Source organism: Prionailurus bengalensis, chromosome A2 (genome assembly GCF_016509475.1).
Source record: "Prionailurus bengalensis isolate Pbe53 chromosome A2, Fcat_Pben_1.1_paternal_pri, whole genome shotgun sequence".
In the NCBI taxonomy this organism is placed as follows: domain Eukaryota; kingdom Metazoa; phylum Chordata; class Mammalia; order Carnivora; family Felidae; genus Prionailurus; species Prionailurus bengalensis.
The window spans coordinates 9,036,920-9,055,516 of NC_057348.1; the positions used below are offsets into that span (position 1 = coordinate 9,036,920).

General features: G+C 56.1%; 2 protein-coding genes across 3 annotated transcripts; one reads left to right on the top strand and one right to left on the bottom strand.

The window, feature by feature from the left end:
• Positions 1-4,898: 4,898 nt before the first annotated feature.
• On the bottom strand, positions 4,899-8,399 carry TRIR (telomerase RNA component interacting RNase). 2 transcript variants are annotated; one of them, XM_043586670.1, is made up of 3 exons: positions 7,965-8,399; positions 5,682-5,759; positions 4,899-5,348 (listed from the first exon to the last, which is right to left on the bottom strand). In XM_043586670.1, exons 1-3 carry the CDS (start codon positions 8,313-8,315, stop codon positions 5,241-5,243), a joined length of 537 nt encoding a protein of 178 aa, XP_043442605.1. In that variant the 5' UTR covers positions 8,316-8,399; the 3' UTR covers positions 4,899-5,240. The 2 variants fall into 2 exon arrangements, with proteins under 2 accessions (XP_043442605.1, XP_043442606.1); XM_043586671.1 differs by lacking the exon at positions 4,899-5,348 and having other exon boundaries at positions 5,683-5,759; positions 7,988-8,394.
• A 1,391-nt stretch (positions 8,400-9,790) lies between these two features.
• Positions 9,791-16,329, top strand: GET3 (guided entry of tail-anchored proteins factor 3, ATPase). Its single transcript, XM_043586669.1, has 7 exons — positions 9,791-9,976; positions 10,817-10,964; positions 14,282-14,430; positions 14,518-14,668; positions 15,176-15,283; positions 15,373-15,570; positions 15,979-16,329. The coding sequence occupies exons 1-7, from the start codon at positions 9,816-9,818 to the stop codon at positions 16,108-16,110; spliced, it is 1,047 nt and encodes a 348-aa protein (XP_043442604.1). The 5' UTR covers positions 9,791-9,815; the 3' UTR covers positions 16,111-16,329.
• Positions 16,330-18,597: the final 2,268 nt, after the last annotated feature.

Sequence of the window (18,597 nt, forward strand, 5' to 3'; positions counted from 1 at the left end):
TTTTAGACCCCGGAGACAAAGGAAGGAAAGCCGGACAAAGGGAGCGGAGCACCTTTGCGTTCCTGAAGAAGCCTCTGCCACATTTTGTGTTATTTGCTTTCCAGTACCGTTCCATACTTTTTATGCGGATCTGAGAAAAACCCACATGAATATGAAATTCTAAATGATATTAATAAACGCTGAAGCAAAAGGCCTAAGTTGAATAGGGTGAAAGAGCCCAGGAAATTTAGGCAAGGGCAGGGTCATGATGAAAGGCATCTTCATAATCCTTTTGCCACCTGAGGACAAAGTAGGGCACCCCTTTTAAGAGCAGAGCAGGATAGTAGGGAGGAGCTGGAGACCTTGGAGCGCCTGTTTCCCTCTTCCTAGCCAGGCCAATAACAAGGTGGGCAACCTCCTGCCGCTTTGAGCCTTGGTTTCCCCACTTGTCAAATGGGTATAAGAATAGTTCGCTGGGTTGGAGATCATCAAGTTAAGCATTACCAGGCCTGCCGTAAACTGTCTTTAAAAACGTGGCTTTTACCGTAACCCCCCCCCCCACCTCAAGGCCGTCCTTTCACTGTATTCAGCCACACCCTAAACCAATATTTACTGAATTGACTTAATCAACTAGGCCTCTAATCCCAAAGGGCAAGCCAGCACTGCCTCAAGAACTTTTTGGTTTCAAGGCAGGCAGGTCAGTTTTTGCCCCAACCTGGAGGAAGGAGACACGTTTCTCAGCCCACTTTCCATTAGCAAAGTCAGCCCCTCTCCGTTCATTCATGAAAAACAGGTGCCGAAGACCTCTCCACTGGGGCCTCCCAGGTTTCAGAAGGATCTGATGGCGCCGAACGCCACTCAGTCGGGGAAGACTCCCTACAGGAGCAATCCAGTTTCCCACCTTTGCTGTACCGAAACCCGGCTGGAGAGACACGTGCGGAAACCCGCCGCCTACGCATGCGCAATGGCCTTCCCTCGCTTGCCCCTAGGCCCCAGAACTACAAATCCCGTCTCACCGCGCGCCCGCGTTGCCGCGCTTACGGACTCTGGCTGTGACTCAAAACCCGGGGGTCTGGAACCCCACCCCCCCCACCCCCACCCCGGAGGTGGGCATTGAGCAGAAGGAAGAGTGACATTGAGGGGCTGGGACGGGAAGTTTCGGGAACGGGTGTGGGAGTTTTCTGTTCAGGGTTGGGGATTGCTCCAGATAAGGGTCAGGTGGGGAGAGAGTTGGAGATGGGCGAGAAAATTTAATGCTCACCTTCTTTTAATATGTCAAGTTTCAAAAAGAAAATAACAATAATAATAAGTCAAGTTCCCATTGGTCCCGTGCCAAGCCTTGGGGGAGAGGAGAGTTGGACAGAATAAAGTGACCCACCCTGCTTTTGTGGTCCAAGGTATCGGCCCCTGTGTGATCATGGACGTCTTTCTTCCTCTCCCCATCTAGTGGATTTGAGTACTGAATCCAGACTTTTTCCCTCCTTTTTTAAGGGAGGCTCCATGCCCAACGTGGGGCTTAAACTCACAACCCTAAGATCAAGAGTCACACACTACTGAATGAGCCAGTCAGGTGGCCTCATTTCGCTATTTCTTAAGCCCTACCCTACTGCCTGTCAGGCAATTTCCTAATGTAATTCTCACAACAGCCCTGTACAAGCCGACTTACTTCAACTAGAAATGTACTGGGGCGCCTGGGTGGCGCAGCTGGTTAAGCGTCTGACTTCAGCCAGGTCACGATCTCGCGGTCCGTGAGTTCGAGCCCCGCGTCAGGCTCTGGGCTGATGGCTCGGAGCCTGGAGCCTGTTTCCGATTCTGTGTCTCCCTCTCTCTCTGCCCCTCCCCCGTTCATGCTCTGTCTCTCTCTGTCCCAAAAATAAATAAAAACGTGGAAAAAAATAAAAAAAATAAAAAAGAAATTTACTTCAGCTAGAAACAGTGCAAAAAAGAAACTCAAGGAGCTGGTGCTCAACTGTTAATCTGAAATGGGAGACAAAGGCCTCTCCGTTTACAACAGTGTCTCTGCTTGAGCATCTCTTCGCGCTGCTCCCACGTTTAAAGGTCACCATACGTCCCCCAACCCAAGCCAACTGCTTCACCCAGAGAATAATGACAGCTGTTTCAAATAATGTCAGGGTTAATGTTGACTTCATCAATATTGCCCTTGCTTTAGAACTGGACTCTGGGGCGCCTGGGTGGTGCAGTCGGTTAAGCGACAGATTCTTGATCTCAGCTCAGGTCATGATCTCACAGTTGGTGAGTACCGGGTTCTGGGCTGATGGTGCAAAGCCTGCTTGGGATTCTGTCTCTCCTCTCTGCCCCTCCCCTGCTTGTGCTCGCGCCCACGCTCTCTCTCTCTAAATAAATAAACTTAAAAAAAGAAAAAAGACCTTGACACCGCCGATGCTTCTGTATTGTACCCCTATTTTATAGATGAAAAACTTGAACCACAGAAAGGCTAAGTGACTTACCCAAGATCACACAACCAAGAGGCATCAGAATAGTTTGCAGCCACGACCGTGTGACTCACCAAACCCTGAACTGGATTCTCCTTCCCCTTCAGACTTTCCCCAGGTCACGACTGGTGAATGCAGTGAAGGGGGATGCTGGGACTCCATCAGCTCCTCCTGCCTCCTGACACTCCAGAAAAGAGGCTGAGCTGCTGCAGGGGCGACCTACTTCTCCCACTTGTGTTTCTTTTTAAAGATCCAGCGGCTGCTGGTGCCTTTGAGGGAGGAGGTAAGGGTGGCGCCATCGGCCTTCTATGTCCCCTCCCCCAACACTACATCCCCGAGGCTGAAGTTACACCTGGGCCAGCTCACCATCCCCACAACAGGAGGGAGAGACCTTTGAGCCAATGTGGAAGATAAACCGGACAAGCCTTGCAGCAGGAAGTTAGCAGGAAGCGAGAGGGGCAGGTCTCCTTGTCCGAAGCCCGCTACCGCTCTCCTCTTTGAGGAGCCAGGGGTGCTCTCAGCCGGGTGTCTTTGCACCTACTGTTCCTTTGGCCTTGAACACTTCCAAGGATCTTCACTGCTCTCAGAATTTGGGGCAAATGTTAACCTTCTCGGGGCCATCCCTGACCAACTTAAACTTGCCATCTCTCCCACCCTCATCTCTGCCCCCCTTTCCTACTCCCCGCACCCCCATAGAACGTATAACCTTCCGATGTGTGATGCGTTCTGTATTCTATTTTGTTTCTTGTTTCCTCATCTAGAATGTTAGCTCCACTAAAACGAGGAGTCTTGCCTGTCTGGGTGCTCCGTGTCTGGAAGGCCCACCCCATCCCCCACAGGCTGGATCTGTCAGTCTGAGGCCAGGTGGATACCACCTCAGCCTTCCTCCCTCTGCCTACACAGGTCCCAGGCACCAGGTGGCCATCATGATCTGCCATCATCTTGGCCCTCCTGACGGAAGGGGGATGGGAGCCTGAGTCTGGGATGGGGAGGAGTGCCAGCTGCTCGGCATTCCTGCACGGGAAGGCCTGGGAGGTGGGCCCAAGGCTGGGGGGACCCAGATGTCGCTCCAGGTCTGGGAGACTTGAGAAAGGATCATCAGGAGGCACGGGCGTCTTAAAGCGTTTGTGGGTTCACTGGAGAACAGGCAGCCAGGCAGCTTCCGGGAGGGCACAGAAGTACAAGGAGCACTAAAAGGACACGAGGGGAGTCAGGCTTCCTTTAGGACACTCCATCCCCTGACATGTCAACAGTCATGTTCTGCAAGGTGGCATCTGTGCTGCTGATCACATATACATAGGGGTGGGGTCGACCCAGCCTCCCTGGGAGGGCTGCAGGGAGCTGGCAGGACAGAGCAGCCCCGCCAGAGTCCAGATCCTAGCCCTGCTCACTTCCTCAACCCCCAACCGTCCACCTCTTCCCCTCCCCCGGTCCCCGCCCAGCCTCATCTCCGGGTTCTGCCCCAGGGCCCTCTTCAGTCTGTTCTCCACACAGAAGCCAAAAGGGGCCGGGGCGCCTGGGTGGCTCAGTCGGTTGAGCGGCCGACTTCGGCTCAGGTCATGATCTCGCGGTCCGTGAGTTCGAGCCCCGCGTTGGGCTCTCAGAGCCTGGAGCCTGTTTCAGATTCTGTGTCTCCCTCTCTCTGACCCTCCCCCGTTCATGCTCTGTCTCTCTCTGTCTTAAAAACAAATAAACGTTAAAAAAAAAAAAAAAAACCTTAAAAAAAAGGGGGGGGCTTATTAAATATAACCTGTGGCTCCCAGGCTCATACTGCCCCTCCCCCTCCCCCAAGGCTTCTTCTAAGCATGAAGTCCCAAATCCTGACCCTAGCACACAAGGCTCTGTGTGTAATCCACACACCCTCCTCACTCTTTAGGCTCAGTCATACGGGCCGCCTTGAAGCTCCCCACAAAGGCCCCATGTTCTCCCACCTGTTTTCACACTGGCTATTCCCTTCACCTGCTTCCTCACTTCCCTCAGGACTCAGATCAGATGTCAAGGGAAACAGACACCCTCCCCCTAGCCTCCACCCTGTACTTCTTCCCAGTCACCTCCCAAAATGGCTTCCCCCTTTTTGTCTGGTGTGTTTCCTTCCAAAAGGGCAGGAAGTGTATATGGTCTGTTCCATTCACTGCTGTGGCCCCAGGTCCCAGAAAACCCTGGGGCACACAGTAGGCACTCATTAAGTGTCTGCTGAATGAACAAACTGACAGCTGTGGCCCAGCCAGAGAGGGCTAGGATATGATCCTGAACATGAGGAGCAACAGTGGGGGCTCTGTCAGGGGTAGGGGGAAACGGGTCCCGAGGAGAGTCCAGGCCAACAGGAGAGGATGCACTCCTGTCTTGCCCGTGCTCCCCAACAGCCCCCTCACCAAGCCAGACCCAGGACCAGGTGCAGGACTAGGCCGTGGCGGGGAGGGGAGGCTTAGGGTGGAAAGAACAAAGAAGGCAGACCAAGCACACAGCTCCGGCACTAAGTCAAGTTCTTTACTTCCCAGAAGTGATGGCTAAGGGGTGGGGTGGGGTGGGGTGGGGTGGGGTGGGATGGGGAGGAAGACAGAAAAAGCCAGAGAGAGCGAGGAGGTAGGAGGAGAGGGGACAGTAAACCACTGTTCTATGAAGTCTCAGGAGGCAAGTGCTCAAGGTAAAAAAGAGTCCTGGAGAATCGTCCGCGGCTGCGGGAAGCATCTCGATTTCCTTCTGTGTAGAAGTCCTTGGGGAGGGGAAAGGCTGCCGCCGCTGCCGCTGCATTAAATAGTTATGTACATCGCAGAGAGTCCCAGGCCGTAGGCAGGCGGGGGAAGGGGGTCATTTCACCAGGGGCCGAGTTTTATCATCATCGCCGCACTGATGGGCTTTGTACTTTTTCACCTCTGCCATGTACTTGGCCCACGCATCACCTTTACTTGTTAATACCTGTGGGTGGGGGGCACACAGGGGTTGCAAGGGGATACCGAGGAGGCCAGGGACAGGGGGTCAGGACTGTCCTGAGACAGCTGACACCCACCTTCCCCCAAGTCACCCTCAAGGTCCTGGGTTTGAGGTAAAGAAATGCAGACTCAAGTTATCTGGGGATCCTGTTGAAAGCCCTCCTCCTCGCACCCGCACCCAGCACACCCACCCAAGGCCCCCAGGTGCTAGACAGAGAGGGAAAGGCACCGAGGCTGGAAGGGAAAGGCACGGTGAGTGATCCCCCCCCCCGCCGCCCCCCAGCCCCCCCCCCCCCCCCCCCGCCCCCAGCCTGCTCACCTCATCCTCCGTCTTCTGCTTCTTGGCTACTATTCCCGTCTTGAGGGCTAGTTTGTTCCCGCCTCTGCGCTTGCCCACCTGGGTGAAGGGACAGAAGACTGCAACGGTTACAGGAGTCGGGCCCGCCCTTGGCGGCGCTGAGGCCCACTACACCTTCCTAGCCCGGCCCGGTGGCCCGTCCCGACGCCGCGCCCAGCTCCGCCGGCCGGCCGACCTGCGCAGCAATCAGAGAGGAGCACACGCGACTCTTAGCGCCTGCCCTGGGCCCATGATGCCCTGGCAGTCCTGGGCCCCTGGGCTGCCCTCCCTGAAAGCGAGAAGAACCCCCACATCGGTGGGGACAGGCTGTCCTCACTCTCCCTCCGGAAGCTTCCCCCTCCCCTAGCAGGGACCACACAGTCAGCAACAGCTCCCTTTACTGAGCACTCACTGTATGCTAAGCTCTGTGCCAAGTACTTTGGATGTGTCATCCTTCACTTTCACAGCGGCCCTAAGGTGAAGGTTACAGCCATCCCCATCTCACAGATAAGGAAACAACTTTAAGGAGAGGGCCCTGCCCTAGGTCCTGCTGGCAGCAAACAACGGAACCGGATTCAGGGTTGGATGGGTCCAAGTCACAGAGCAACATCCTTAACCGCCAAGCGACAGCGTCTCCCCTGCACCTCAACTGGCCCCTTTAAGAGCGCCCCTCCATGAGTAAACGAAAAAGGCAGTGACAATCACTGTCACTTAACAAAGGGGTCCTCAGCCTCCACCTCTAGTACTTCCACCAACCCTAGGAACCTAGGTCTGAACACTTCCCCTCCAACAGAAGTCTCACTCTAGATCTCATCCTGGTCCTCCCCCTGCTCCCACGGACAGCACTTTCTGGGCCCACGTGCGGCAGACAGGTTTCACACACATCATCCCCTCTCTACCCCTCAACCAGGCATCAAGTGACCTGTGCTGCTGGGACTTGGGACTCGTCCCATACACTTTTCACAAATGAACCAACTGAGGCTTGGAGAGGTTAGAACACCTGCCCCAAACGACACTGTTAGATCCAAAACTTGACCTCCAGTCTGTTACTCTCAAGCCAACACTTTCCTCCACACCACACAGACCTCATCTCTGAGCAAATGAATACCCAGGCTGTGAGTTAGCTGCTTGTTTTTCATTCTTCTTTTTGTTGTTGTTGTTATTAAAGAAACTTGTCAGATTTTTTTTTTTTTTTTTTAAACAGGCTCCATGCCCAAGGTCGGGCTTGAACTCTAGACCCTGAGATCAAGAGTCGCGTGGCCTACCAACTGAGCCAGAGAGGAGCCCCCAGGGACTTGATCTTAATATCAGAAACAAAGCAAGCTCAGAGATGAGCATCAATATAGTTGCCATTTATTTAGCCTAGAGTTTCTCAACCTCACACTGGTGACATTTTGAGCTGGATCATTTTTGCTTGGGGTCAGGGGGCTATCCTGTGCATTGTAGGATTTGAGCAGCAGCTCTAGCCCCTACTCACAGATGTCAACAGCACCCCTCCCCCAGTTCTGACAACCCCAAATTTCTCCAGACTGCCAAATTGTGGGGGTGGAGGGTAGGGTGGGGTGGGGTGTTCATTCCCAATTGAGAATCACTGGTGGTTTAACCCTTCCTATAAGACAAACCCGGCACTAACCTCCCGGATGGCCTCACGGAACCCCCACCACGTCAGAAAATGCAATGATATCCGTTTTTGTAAATAGGAAATTTAAGGATAGGCCAGCCCAGATACTCCAGGAAAGCAACGATCTTGTCATGTTCAACACGGCATATCCAGCACTCAGCACAATGCTCAGCATAAGGTAAGGTGCTCAATAAACGGACACTGAGCGAATGAAACTCAGGGAAATAGAGCAAATTTCCTAAGGTCACACAGTAAGCGTTCTGAGAGTCTCTAATCCACACAGCTCAGATTCCAGGTTTGAATTTGCCCCCCCCCCCCCTTCCCCATAGTGGAAGATGGTCCCATTATCCAAGTTCAAGTACCACTCAAATAGGAATCCCGGGATCCTGATTTCCCCCTCCACGGAGCGCTGTTTCGAATACAATTCTCTGGTTCCCGGCCCCCGCGGGCGGGCTCCGGGGGTCCCCACCCCCGCCCCCAGACCTCTCGTCGAGAATCCAGTTTCCGGATCCTTAGCGGGCGACCCGAACAGCCCCCTCATCTGGGCTGGAGGGTGGACCCCGATCCCGATCCCCTTTCTCGGGCCCCGAATCCCTCTGCCAAGGCAGGCCCTGGCGCCCGCCCCCACCCCCGCGGCTCCTTACGAAGCTGAGCGTAGGGCCCGGGCCGCCCTTCCTCTTCAGATCCCCAGGGCCCGCGGCGGCGGCGGCGGCAGGCTGGTCGGGTCGCGGCGGGCCCGGGGGCGGCTCCTCCTGCCGCTGCCGCTGCTCCTCCTCCATCTTCCGCTTGAACAGCTCCAGGAAGCTGCCGTCGTTGGCGAACAAGTTCACACCGCCCGACACCGGGCTAGAACCCGCGCCCGACGCTTCCTCGTCCCCGCTCTCGGGCGACGTCCCGGGCCCAGACTCAGCCCATCGGCTCCCGACGCCGCCGCCGCCCGCGGGGCCCGGCGCCTCCCGGCCCGGAGGCTCCGCCCGTCTCCCTCGGGCAGCCATTTTGTCGCCAGGTGCCGCGCAAAGGACTCCGGGAAGGCGGCTCCGGCCAGGCGCTTGGCGCCCGACTTGCCCCGTCCCAGGCAATGCATGCCGGGAAGAGCGGTCTGGCCCTCAAGCGTCCGCAGTGGGGGCGGAGTATGTGGGGCGGGGCGAATAAGGGGTAAAGCCAGAAGCCACGAGCCCGCCCAGCCACGCGGGTTCTCATAATCCAGCTAGGTTTGGGCAGGCATTACGCATAGTCTCCCGGGGAATGGAGCCATTGTCTGAGACTGGGGCTGTAGCTGGCTCTCCGGAGTGAAGTTCCCGCTTGAAACTGGGGGCACATTAGCTTTCCGGGGCTAAGATCCCCTTCTGGCACCAGGGATAATCTCTCTGAGGGAAAGGTCCCCATCAGAGACTGTGTACCCAACTGACACCTCGGAACCGAGGTCCCTATCTCGGTCTAGAGGACATATCTAGCCTGACCCCCGCCCCCGACTAGAAATGGGGATTTTTTGGGTTGTGTATCTGCCTCTGAGATGGAGCTCTCCTTTGGGAATGGGAACACAGCTGGCTCCGTGGAGCTGGGGTCCCCATCTGACAACAAGGGTGTATTTGGGGGGCTGGAGTACTCAAGTGAAGCCGCGGATATTTCTAGGCTGTAGTCTATCTAAGGTTAAGAGTGTTCACCAAGGGCCTGGGACCCTGCTGTATTCCTGCCCAGGACAGAGGTTCAAACAGGGAATTCGAAGGAGTCTCCCCTCCCAACAGGAAACAGTGCAAGAAGGTTTTCGGGAATAGGGTCCTTTCTGCGACAAAGAGTGCAGTTGCAGGTGTGGTCCCTGCCCTGGACTGCCCAGCACGGCGCACTGGACAAAGATCTGCGGACCCTGCCCACAACTGGAGTTGTCCCTCTAACCTATTTGCAGTCCAGGAACCTGTCTTCAGCCAACTAATCGGTTCGTCTGTGATTGGTTTGCGTCAAGAGCCAGGTGGCTCACAGCCAATTGGATAACAGAGGAGACGAACCTGAGGAGATATCGGGAACCAATTTGGAGAATAGGGAAAATGATCGACAGGGAGTTGAACCTATGGAGTCAGGCCAGGGCGGACCTCAGCTCTAACTTCGTGGAGAGGGCCTGGACTGGGTGTTTGGCTGGTTGCTAAGGAGAGGTTGGCGGCTACCGGGACGAGAAAATGATTGGTGAAAGTGAGAAAAAAACTGTAGCCAATGAAAGGAGAGCTAGGAGACCTGAGGTCCAATCAGTGAAGGGGAGTAGTCTGAAAAGTACCAATAGGTCAACTCGGCAGGGGGAGTCTTTGAAGAAACATAGACAAAAGGGCGACAAAGTGAACCCTAGAAGCGGAAGACAATAGAAATATAGCTTCTATTATCTTCTAAAAGTCAGGCCATGAGGAAATTAATCCAGGCTCCTCGACTTGATGGGTATGTGCTAGGAAATTTCCCCTGTAGGTGCTTTTCATGGTGCGCTCCGCTTGATCACGTGAGCCCGTTCCAAGATGGCGGCAGGGGTGGCCGGGTGGGGGGTTGAGGCAGAGGAGTTCGAGGATGCGCCTGATGTGGAGCCGCTGGAGCCCACGCTTAGCAACATCATCGAACAGCGCAGCCTTAAGTGGATCTTCGTCGGGGGCAAGGGTGGCGTTGGCAAGACCACCTGCAGGTAAGGAAACTCCGGCGGGGGGTAGAGAAGACGGGTGGGATGTACCACTGGGCGAAGGGGAGGCTCGGGACTGGCTCTTCCACCCCAAGCGGGCAAGGGGGCTGGGCCGTCGTGTTCCTGATTGTCAAACTCCAGAAGTTACCAGGGGCGAATTGAAGATACTGCCGAATGCAGACCTGGAACCCCCTGAGTTGGACCCTCCCCGTTGGGGTTCAAGGGCAGAACTGCATTGAACGCAGCGCACGGGAGCCAGGAGACTACTTAGGTGTCTCAATCAGCTGGAATGTACCAGAGTGAACTCAAAGTAGGGGGAGGGGCATCGGGGCGGACTATCCTAGTAGGGTGAACCTTGCCATTCCAAGGCCACGTGGGGGTAGAGGTGGTAGGCGGGAGGGGTCACGTGATTAGACTATCCCCGTCTGCTGGGAGGAGGGGGAGGGTCCCTGGGGCAAATTATCCTGAAGAAGTGGACTGAACCATCCTGAGTTTCGCGGGTAATGCAAGGGATCCCTTAGCTTAGTGTTTAGGGAGGGGGCACGGGGTCAATTTAGGCTAGCTGGACCGTGCCACTCCATACCAACAAAGAAGAAGCAGGCATCAGGCCAGACCGACTCAGACAGCTGAACCTCACTACTGTAGCCCCCCCAGAGGGGTCAGTGGGTGAAGTTTGAGAGGGTCCCTCAACAGGAATTAAGGCTTGATTCTGTAGCTACCCATATTCCTCTCTCAAGGTCCCTGCTGATCAGGGTGCCCTGCCCCTGGGGCCTATATAACCCTTTGCAGACCTAGGGAGCAGAGGCTGACCCTCACTCCCTGCCTTTTGACCTTTCCCTCGGCCAGCTGCAGCTTAGCGGTCCAGCTATCCAAGGGGAGGGAGAGTGTTCTGATCATCTCCACCGACCCAGCCCACAACATCTCCGATGCATTTGACCAGAAGTTCTCCAAGGTGCCTACCAAGGTCAAAGGCTATGACAACCTCTTCGCCATGGTGAGTGAAGCTGGGCTCAGCTCCCCACTCTGGCAAAGGCCCTTCAGCCCCTCTCTGTGAACACCCACCGTCGGCTACCTTGTCCTGCCCATTCTGCATCATGTCTCCAATTTCACCCATTAACATACCCACAGGAGAATGAGTGAGGAATGTTTGCAGAGCAGAAAGGAGGCCGGAGTGACCAGAGTTTAGTGAACAAGGGGAGGGGAAGAAATGTCAGATAGGTCAATCACAGACACGTGGCATAGGATCTTACCAGCCACTGGGAGCAGTTATGTTTGATTCCAAGTTTAAATGGGAAGCTGTTTGTTTTAAGCAGGGCAATGTCATGGCCAAATTCATTTTTCTTTTTCTTTTTTTTATAAGTTTTTTTTTTTAATGTTTATTCATTTTTGAGAGAGAGAAACAGAGCACGAATGGGGGAGGGGCTCACACACACACACACACACACACAGAATCCGAAGCAGACTCCAGGCTCTGAGCTGTAAGCACAGAGCCAGACGCCGGACCTGAACCCACCAACTGTGAGATCATGACCTGAACCGAAGTCGGTTGCTTAACTGACTGAGCCACCCAGGCGCCCCTCCAGATTCATTTTTCGAAAAGCTTCCCGTGGCTGCCGTGCCGAGAATGGATTGTAAGTTAAGGATGGCAGCAAGGAAACTAACCTGGAGAGTGGGCCAGTGATCAGGCTAGAGATGATGGCAGCCTGGACTCAGGGGCAGAATATTGGGTGAAGTGGTCACATTTGAAATGTGTTTTGGGAGTAAAGCACTGTAAGTCCTTGGTTGTAATAGATGAGGAAAGAAGTGAATTAAGTACATCTCTTAGTGGCTGCCTGGGCAGCTGGGATGGTGGCGGCCAGGAGAGAAACAGGTTTTGAAGGGACAAGTCAGGAATTCCATTTTGGCTACAGTGAATCCAAGGCATCCGGGACATCCAAGTGGAGACGTCGGGGCAGTGGCTTTGTTATCTGTGTTTTGTGAGCTTGGAAGAGGTGGGTGTGGATTTGGGAGTCATTGTCCCAAGGATGATATTCAAAGCGGTGTGAGTAGAGGAGAATGAGAAGACAAACTGCCCAGAAGCCCGGAAACAAACTGAGGTCATGTCAGCATTTAGGGTCCAGGGGCAGGGAGAGCGAGGGGGGAACAGTGAGGGAGGCCAGGAAGGAGCCATGGACGAAGTGGGAGGAAAGCCAGGGATTGTGAGCTCCTGAATCCAGGAGGACAAAGGGACTCGAGGCAGGAAGGAGTTGTGGGCTCCAGCAGCCATATTAAGTTTTAGAGAGACCAGTCTGGGAGTGAGGGCGAGAGCCTGCCCAGAGTGGCTGAGCTGAGGAGGTGGGGACAACGATCAGCCATGATGGGGGCTGAGAAAGGGGGCCATTGCCGGAGGGAGACAGGGTGAGGGGTGTTAAGGAGGCTTTTTTTTTTTTTTTTTTGAGAGAGTGCTAGAGCAAGTTTGTTGGCTGATGCAAATGCTCTAACAGGGAGGGAGCAAGGATGCTGGCCAAGGATGGTCCTCAGGCAGGTGGGCGGCTGTGAGCCCCATTCAGCTCACAGACCCAGGACATAGAGGCAAGGCGTGGGGAGCCTGGGGAGAGAGGAGGGTGTTGTTGGCAGCCAGTGGCTTCTTTTTCTTTTGTTTTGTTTTTGTTTTTGTTTTTTTTCCCCATTTTTTTCATTTTTTGAGAAAGAGACAGAGTGCGAGCAGGGGAGGAGCAGAGAGAGAGGGAGATACAGAGTCCGAAGCAGGCTCCGGGCTCTGAGCTGTCAGCACAGAGCCCAATGTGGGGCTTGAACTCACAAACCACGAGATCGTGACCTGAGCCGAAGTCGGAAGCTTAACCGACTGAGCCACCCAGATGCTCCAGTGGCTTCTTTTTCTAATCAGGCACGGCACTGGTCTCGGCAGAGAGCCAGGGGTGAATGGGACGGACAAGGTTTGAGGAGAAAGAAACTCCTGAGGGTTTGTCTGGCTTGAGTGCCTTTTGGAGATTCGTGCTCAGGAATGGGGAGCAAGGTGGGAGTCATTCGTCAAGTGTGTTTCCGCAATGTTCACCTCCGTGCAGCCATATCAGAGAGCTGGGAATGACCAGAGTGGGGATGTTGCCAGCGACAGAGGAAAAGGGAATGTTTGCAGAGACACTCCGTGGAGTCAGGCTGGATGAGAATGCTAGCCATGAGGGGCGCCTGGGTGGCTCAGTCGGTTGGGCGTTCGACTCCGGCTCAGGTCACGATCTCACAGTTCATGGGTTCGAGCCCCGCGTCGGGCTCCGTACTGACAGCTCAGAGCCTGGAGCCTGCTTCGGATTCTGTGTCTCCCTCTCTCTCTGCCCCTCCCATGTTCGTGCTCTCTCTCTCTCTGTCTCTCGATAATGAATAAATGTTGAAAACAAAAAGCAAAAAACTTTTTTTAAATAAATAAAAAAAAGAATGCTAGCCGTGAGGGACACTGACAGTGAACAAGGAGGCCGTGGTGTGGGGACAAGGTGGCCTAAAGAGGTTTAAGTAACTGAGGTAGGAGGCAAGAGGGCCCAGGTCAGAGAGTCGGGCGTGGGAGCTTAGAGGTGGCCATTTACTAGCAATCGCTCGGTAATGGTGTGTCTGTAGCAGGTGATGGATGGACAAGCTCCCTGCATGGAAATGACCTCTGAGGCCAGCGAGTTGGGGGCTTCACCGTGGGCTCTGTGAAGTCACGAAGTGGTGACATGGGAGGAGGGTGGAGAGGGGGGCTCTGAATCCAGGGCAGACCGGAGACCCCAGGGACAGCCGTCCCTTCGTGGATCCCACATACGTGTTGAGGCCCTTCTGTGTGCCAGACACTTCCAGAAGGTGCTGGGACGTAGCAGTAAACAAGACAGAAAACTCCCTCTCTTCGCGGTGCTGAGCCACGTCGGGAAGGGCTAGGTGTGGAGGAGAAATGAAGGCAGGACAGGGGGAGCTGAGGCCTCATTATTGGCTGGGATGGTCAGGGAGGGCTCGTGTTCGAGGAACGATCTGGAGGAGGTCGGGGCCCTAGTTGGGGACCAGCCAGCGCAAGGGCCCAGCCGTGGGCTTTGACTTCCCTCTGGGGGGCCAATCACAGTTTGCAGTTTTCCATATGTTGGTGAAATAGTTTGACCATTTGTGTGACCTCACAAGCCCTGCAGTGCCTGGGGCAGGGCCGTGGCACCTCAGGGGTGTCCCCAGCCGTGACCTGATGAAGGGATGTATTCGGGGCCTCCGTGGGCTCTCTCTGGCCCTGCGCCTGGGTCAAAGGCCTGGCGGCGGCGGTGGCGGCGGCGGCAGCCTGAGTCTTGACCCCTCGGCCTTCAGGAGATCGACCCCAGCCTTGGCGTGGCTGAACTGCCCGACGAGTTCTTCGAGGAGGACAACATGCTAAGCATGGGCAAGAAGATGATGCAGGAGGCCATGAGCGCCTTCCCCGGCATTGACGAGGCCATGAGCTACGCAGAGGTCATGAGGTCAGGCCCTGCCAGCAGGGGCGGGGCAGGGGGAGGGGGGGGTGGGGTAGAAGAGGGCAAACAGGCCTGACCCTCATCTCCCCGCAGGCTGGTGAAGGGCATGAACTTCTCGGTGGTGGTGTTCGACACGGCTCCCACAGGCCACACGCTTAGGCTGCTCAACTTCCCCACCATCGTGGAGCGGGGCCTGGGCCGCCTCATGCAGATCAAGAACCAGATCAGCCCCTTCATCTCACAGGCAGGCAGGGCCCCGGGGCGTCCGGGCACCCCCTGTGTCAGAGCGTGCACAGGAGCAGTAACAGAGGCCTTTCCCACCCACGGCCTCTCGGTCCGCATTTCCCAGCGGAAGGGATGGACCTTCGCAGTGGGGTGGGCGGCCTGTCCCCCTGCCCCATAGGACTCACGTCTTGCCCCACCCGCTGAGTGCTCCAGACGGAGTTTGAAAACACGTATTCCAGAGCCCAGCGGCCCAGGCTCAAATGCTCTGCACTCTGATGCGACACGGCTGTGTGACCTCAAGCAAGTCAGTTCGCTTCTCTGGGCCTCACCTTCCTTGTCCTGGCCACGGTCCCCCAGAAACAGCAGAGCTGGGTTGACGCCCCCCCCCCCCCACCCCGTGGTCTGCTCAAGGCCCCTTAATGCTGAGAGGTGTCAGAAATTGTCCCCCTGGTGGTTTCTGAGTCCCCAGCTCAGGTGCCGGAATGTGCCCCAGGTAAGCCGTGAGCCTCCCACGTCTTCCCCACAGATGTGTAACATGCTGGGCCTAGGGGACATGAACGCGGACCAGCTGGCCTCCAAGCTGGAGGAGACGCTGCCCGTCATCCGCTCCGTCAGCGAGCAGTTCAAGGACCCTGTGAGTCCCGGTCCGGGCCGGCCGGGAGAGGCTTGGGATGGGGACAGGGCCCGAACCTGCCCCTCACTGTCCACTCTCACGCCCCGCAGGAGCAGACAACCTTCATCTGCGTGTGCATTGCCGAGTTCCTGTCCCTGTACGAGACGGAGCGACTGATTCAGGAGCTGGCCAAATGCAAGATTGACACCCACAACATCATCGTCAACCAGCTCGTCTTCCCTGACCCCGAGAAGCCCTGCAAGATGTGTGAGGCCCGCCATAAGATTCAGGCCAAGTACCTGGACCAGGTGTGCATGCCCGACTGCCTGCCCAGCCCTCACACCTTTGACCCTGGAAGTTGGGGCCTGGCCCAGCCCAAGCAAGGCACCACCCATCTTCTACTGCGTCCCCTGGCCTTTTGCTCCATCCCGTCTTCTGACCCTCTGCCCCAGCCTCCTGCTCTGCACCCTAATTCTGGCTCTCAAGGACTGTAGCTGGCCTGACCTGGGGACCTCTGACCCCGGGGAGGGGGAGGTCCAGCCCAGTGATCTCTGACCTCACTGGTCTCACTCCCACCTATCACCCTGTGAAGCCCCTGCCCCACATTCTCCCCCAATCCTGGGCGGTCCCCAGTCCGACCCCTCCCACTGACCCACATTCTGTCCCTGCCCCACCGCCCTCTGACTGCTGCCGTCTGCCCTATGCCTTGGCCACAGATGGAGGATCTGTATGAAGACTTCCACATTGTGAAGCTGCCGCTGCTGCCCCACGAGGTGCGGGGGGCGGACAAGGTCAACACCTTCTCTGCCCTCCTCTTGGAGCCCTACAAGCCCCCCAGTGCCCAGTAGCACTGCCGCCAGCCCCTGTCGCTGCCATTTCACACCCACCCTCCACCCACCCCCGCCCCCGGGGCAGAATTTGCACAAAGTCCCCCATAGTATAGGGGGAGTCATTTGGGGGGTGGGAGGCGGGGAGGAGGTGTGTTCCCCCTGGTGGGGCTGGGGGGGCTGTAGCTGCCCCCCACCTCTCCCTGCCTCTCGCCCCTCAATAAAATGATCTTAAATCACTGTGGATGTTGATGTAGAGGGATTGGGGGTCGACAGCTTTATGTACAGTTGCACAGGCTGTACACTGCACAAAAATGGCACCTCTAGAGGAACCCAGTCACAACAGAGATCTGATAGAGATGTATGTTTATGATGGCCATTTTGGAAGGAGGGTATCTTCGGCAAGGGGGTGTCCTCTTCTAACTCTATGGATAGCGGTGTCCCTGCTGGGGCTCTAAAACCTGTAATAGAAGAGGAGCATCTGCCCACTTCCTTTGAGGTTCAGAGCGTGGGAACGGGGAGGCCCCTTCGCCAGCCCCAGGCTGGTGGGGAGCGGATTAGGCCGGCACGGGCCCAGCACTGCCTGCTGTTTGGTTTGGGAATTAGTGGGCGCCCTGGGCAGAGGCTAGGCCTGCCAGACTGAGGATTAACAGTCTCCACCCCCCAACTGCTGCTCCCTCTGCCACCGAGGCTGCACAGAGCTGCAACAGGGCAGCTAATTAGGGGACGGGATGGCAGAGGACTCAGGCCAGGTGAGCCCCTGAAGTCCTGTGTGTCTCGAGAGCAGCCTCGCTGAGTTATAGGCAACATGCTTCCTGCAGTTTGAGCTCCTTATCCCTAAAACGGAGACATAAAGGGTGGCCGTTCAGGGTCACGGCAGAATTCACCAGACCCTGGGAGGGTTCTCACAACAGCTTGGAAGGCAGTTAGCGGGGTCCCTTACATCCTTTCGTGCTCCCTCTGCCACTGCCTGGACAGCCGATGTCCTCCCCCAGTTGACAGACCCAAGACTGGTTGTGATGCTGACCATTTATTTGCAAGTTCCAAGCCAGAGCTGGTTAGAGGGGACAGAAAGGGGGTGCTTGAGGACATGCGTGAGTCAGGAAGTGGTGTTTAGACGGTGCACACCCAGACCATGGGTGAGCCAGGGTGTTTGTGTAAGGGAAACCCAGTCACAAGCCTAGACGTGTCCCCCCTACACTATTCCACTGGGTGTGTGCCGGCAGGTGTGGACAGGTTCTGGTGGCCTTTGTAAACAAACACGGTGGTGCAGCCTGTGACAGAGACCCCGGGCTCCAAGTCAAGCTGCCTGAGTTCAAATATCCGTCATGCCACGAACGAGCATGTGTCCTCTGAGCCTCAGTTTCCCTATCCGGATGTAGAAATACCAAAAGCACCAATTTCATAGTCCTGCTTGTAAGGACTCCGTGAGACGAAGTAGGTAACGTCTTTGCAACAGCACCAGGCACGTAGCCGCCAGGGAGTGTTTGTTATTCTTTGCTGTTACAAGTATTAAGCATGTGAGCTAGCCTGGGCAACCTGCCCCGGATCCAGCGGGGGTCCAGCAGTCAGAAGTGTGTGGAGACACGTGTGAGCTGGGAGTGGGGGATGAGCACAGGTTGGGGGCTAGCTGTAGTGTGGGTGAGGATGCATCCTAGGAAGTGGGGGCCTCTGGTCAGGAACCAACCGTCAACTTGAAGCCCGTACCTTCCCCAGGCCCTGAAGCTGGCAACGCCACCCCCTCGCCCCCTTTTACAGGCTGTCCGGCAGCTGGATGGCAGAGATTTGGGTCTGAGGGTGACCAGCCCGGGCCAGTTCCTAATTACCTGGGGCAGGGCAGACATCTGCCAGTCTGGGAACACAGTGTCCCGGCTGGCAAGGCTTCAGGGCGGGGCTGCAACGGGCCATCCACGCTCCTAGGGCACATGGTGAATTTGAGGGCCTTCAAGGGTGCCCCTCGGGGTAGGAACCCTTCCACGCTGGGCTACGAGTTTGATGTTGGGGATGAGGGCTATTTGTGTCAGGCTGGGAGTACCCCCTTCATAGACGTCTGTGAAGGCGGAACATCTGTCTGCGTCTGTGCAACATTCGGGGACAAGGTTTTGCATCCCTAAGCTTGTGTGTTCATGGCAATACTGAGAGTATCTGAGACCTGGGGTGTGTGTATGGGTGGGGATGCTTACACAATACAGCGAGGGAGCACTGGGGAGAGAGTGTCCTATGCATTGATGTGCAAATGCAGATGAGTTTCACGGCGGGGGTGGGGTGGGGGGTGGGGGGGGGAGGGGGTTATGAGCCTGACCCCAGCGGGATAGAAGGGTCTGTGGGACTGTTGGGGAGGGGTCTCTGTTGTATGGGTGTGTTTAGGACCCTGTTCTGACCCAGGACTATGTCCCACTATGTCGAGGGCAGGTGTTCCTGTATCTGGCGTGTGAACACGGGTCTGTCTTGGCACAGGAGAGACCGGGAATAAATGTGTGCTACCTCCTGTGTGTGTGTGATTGTGTG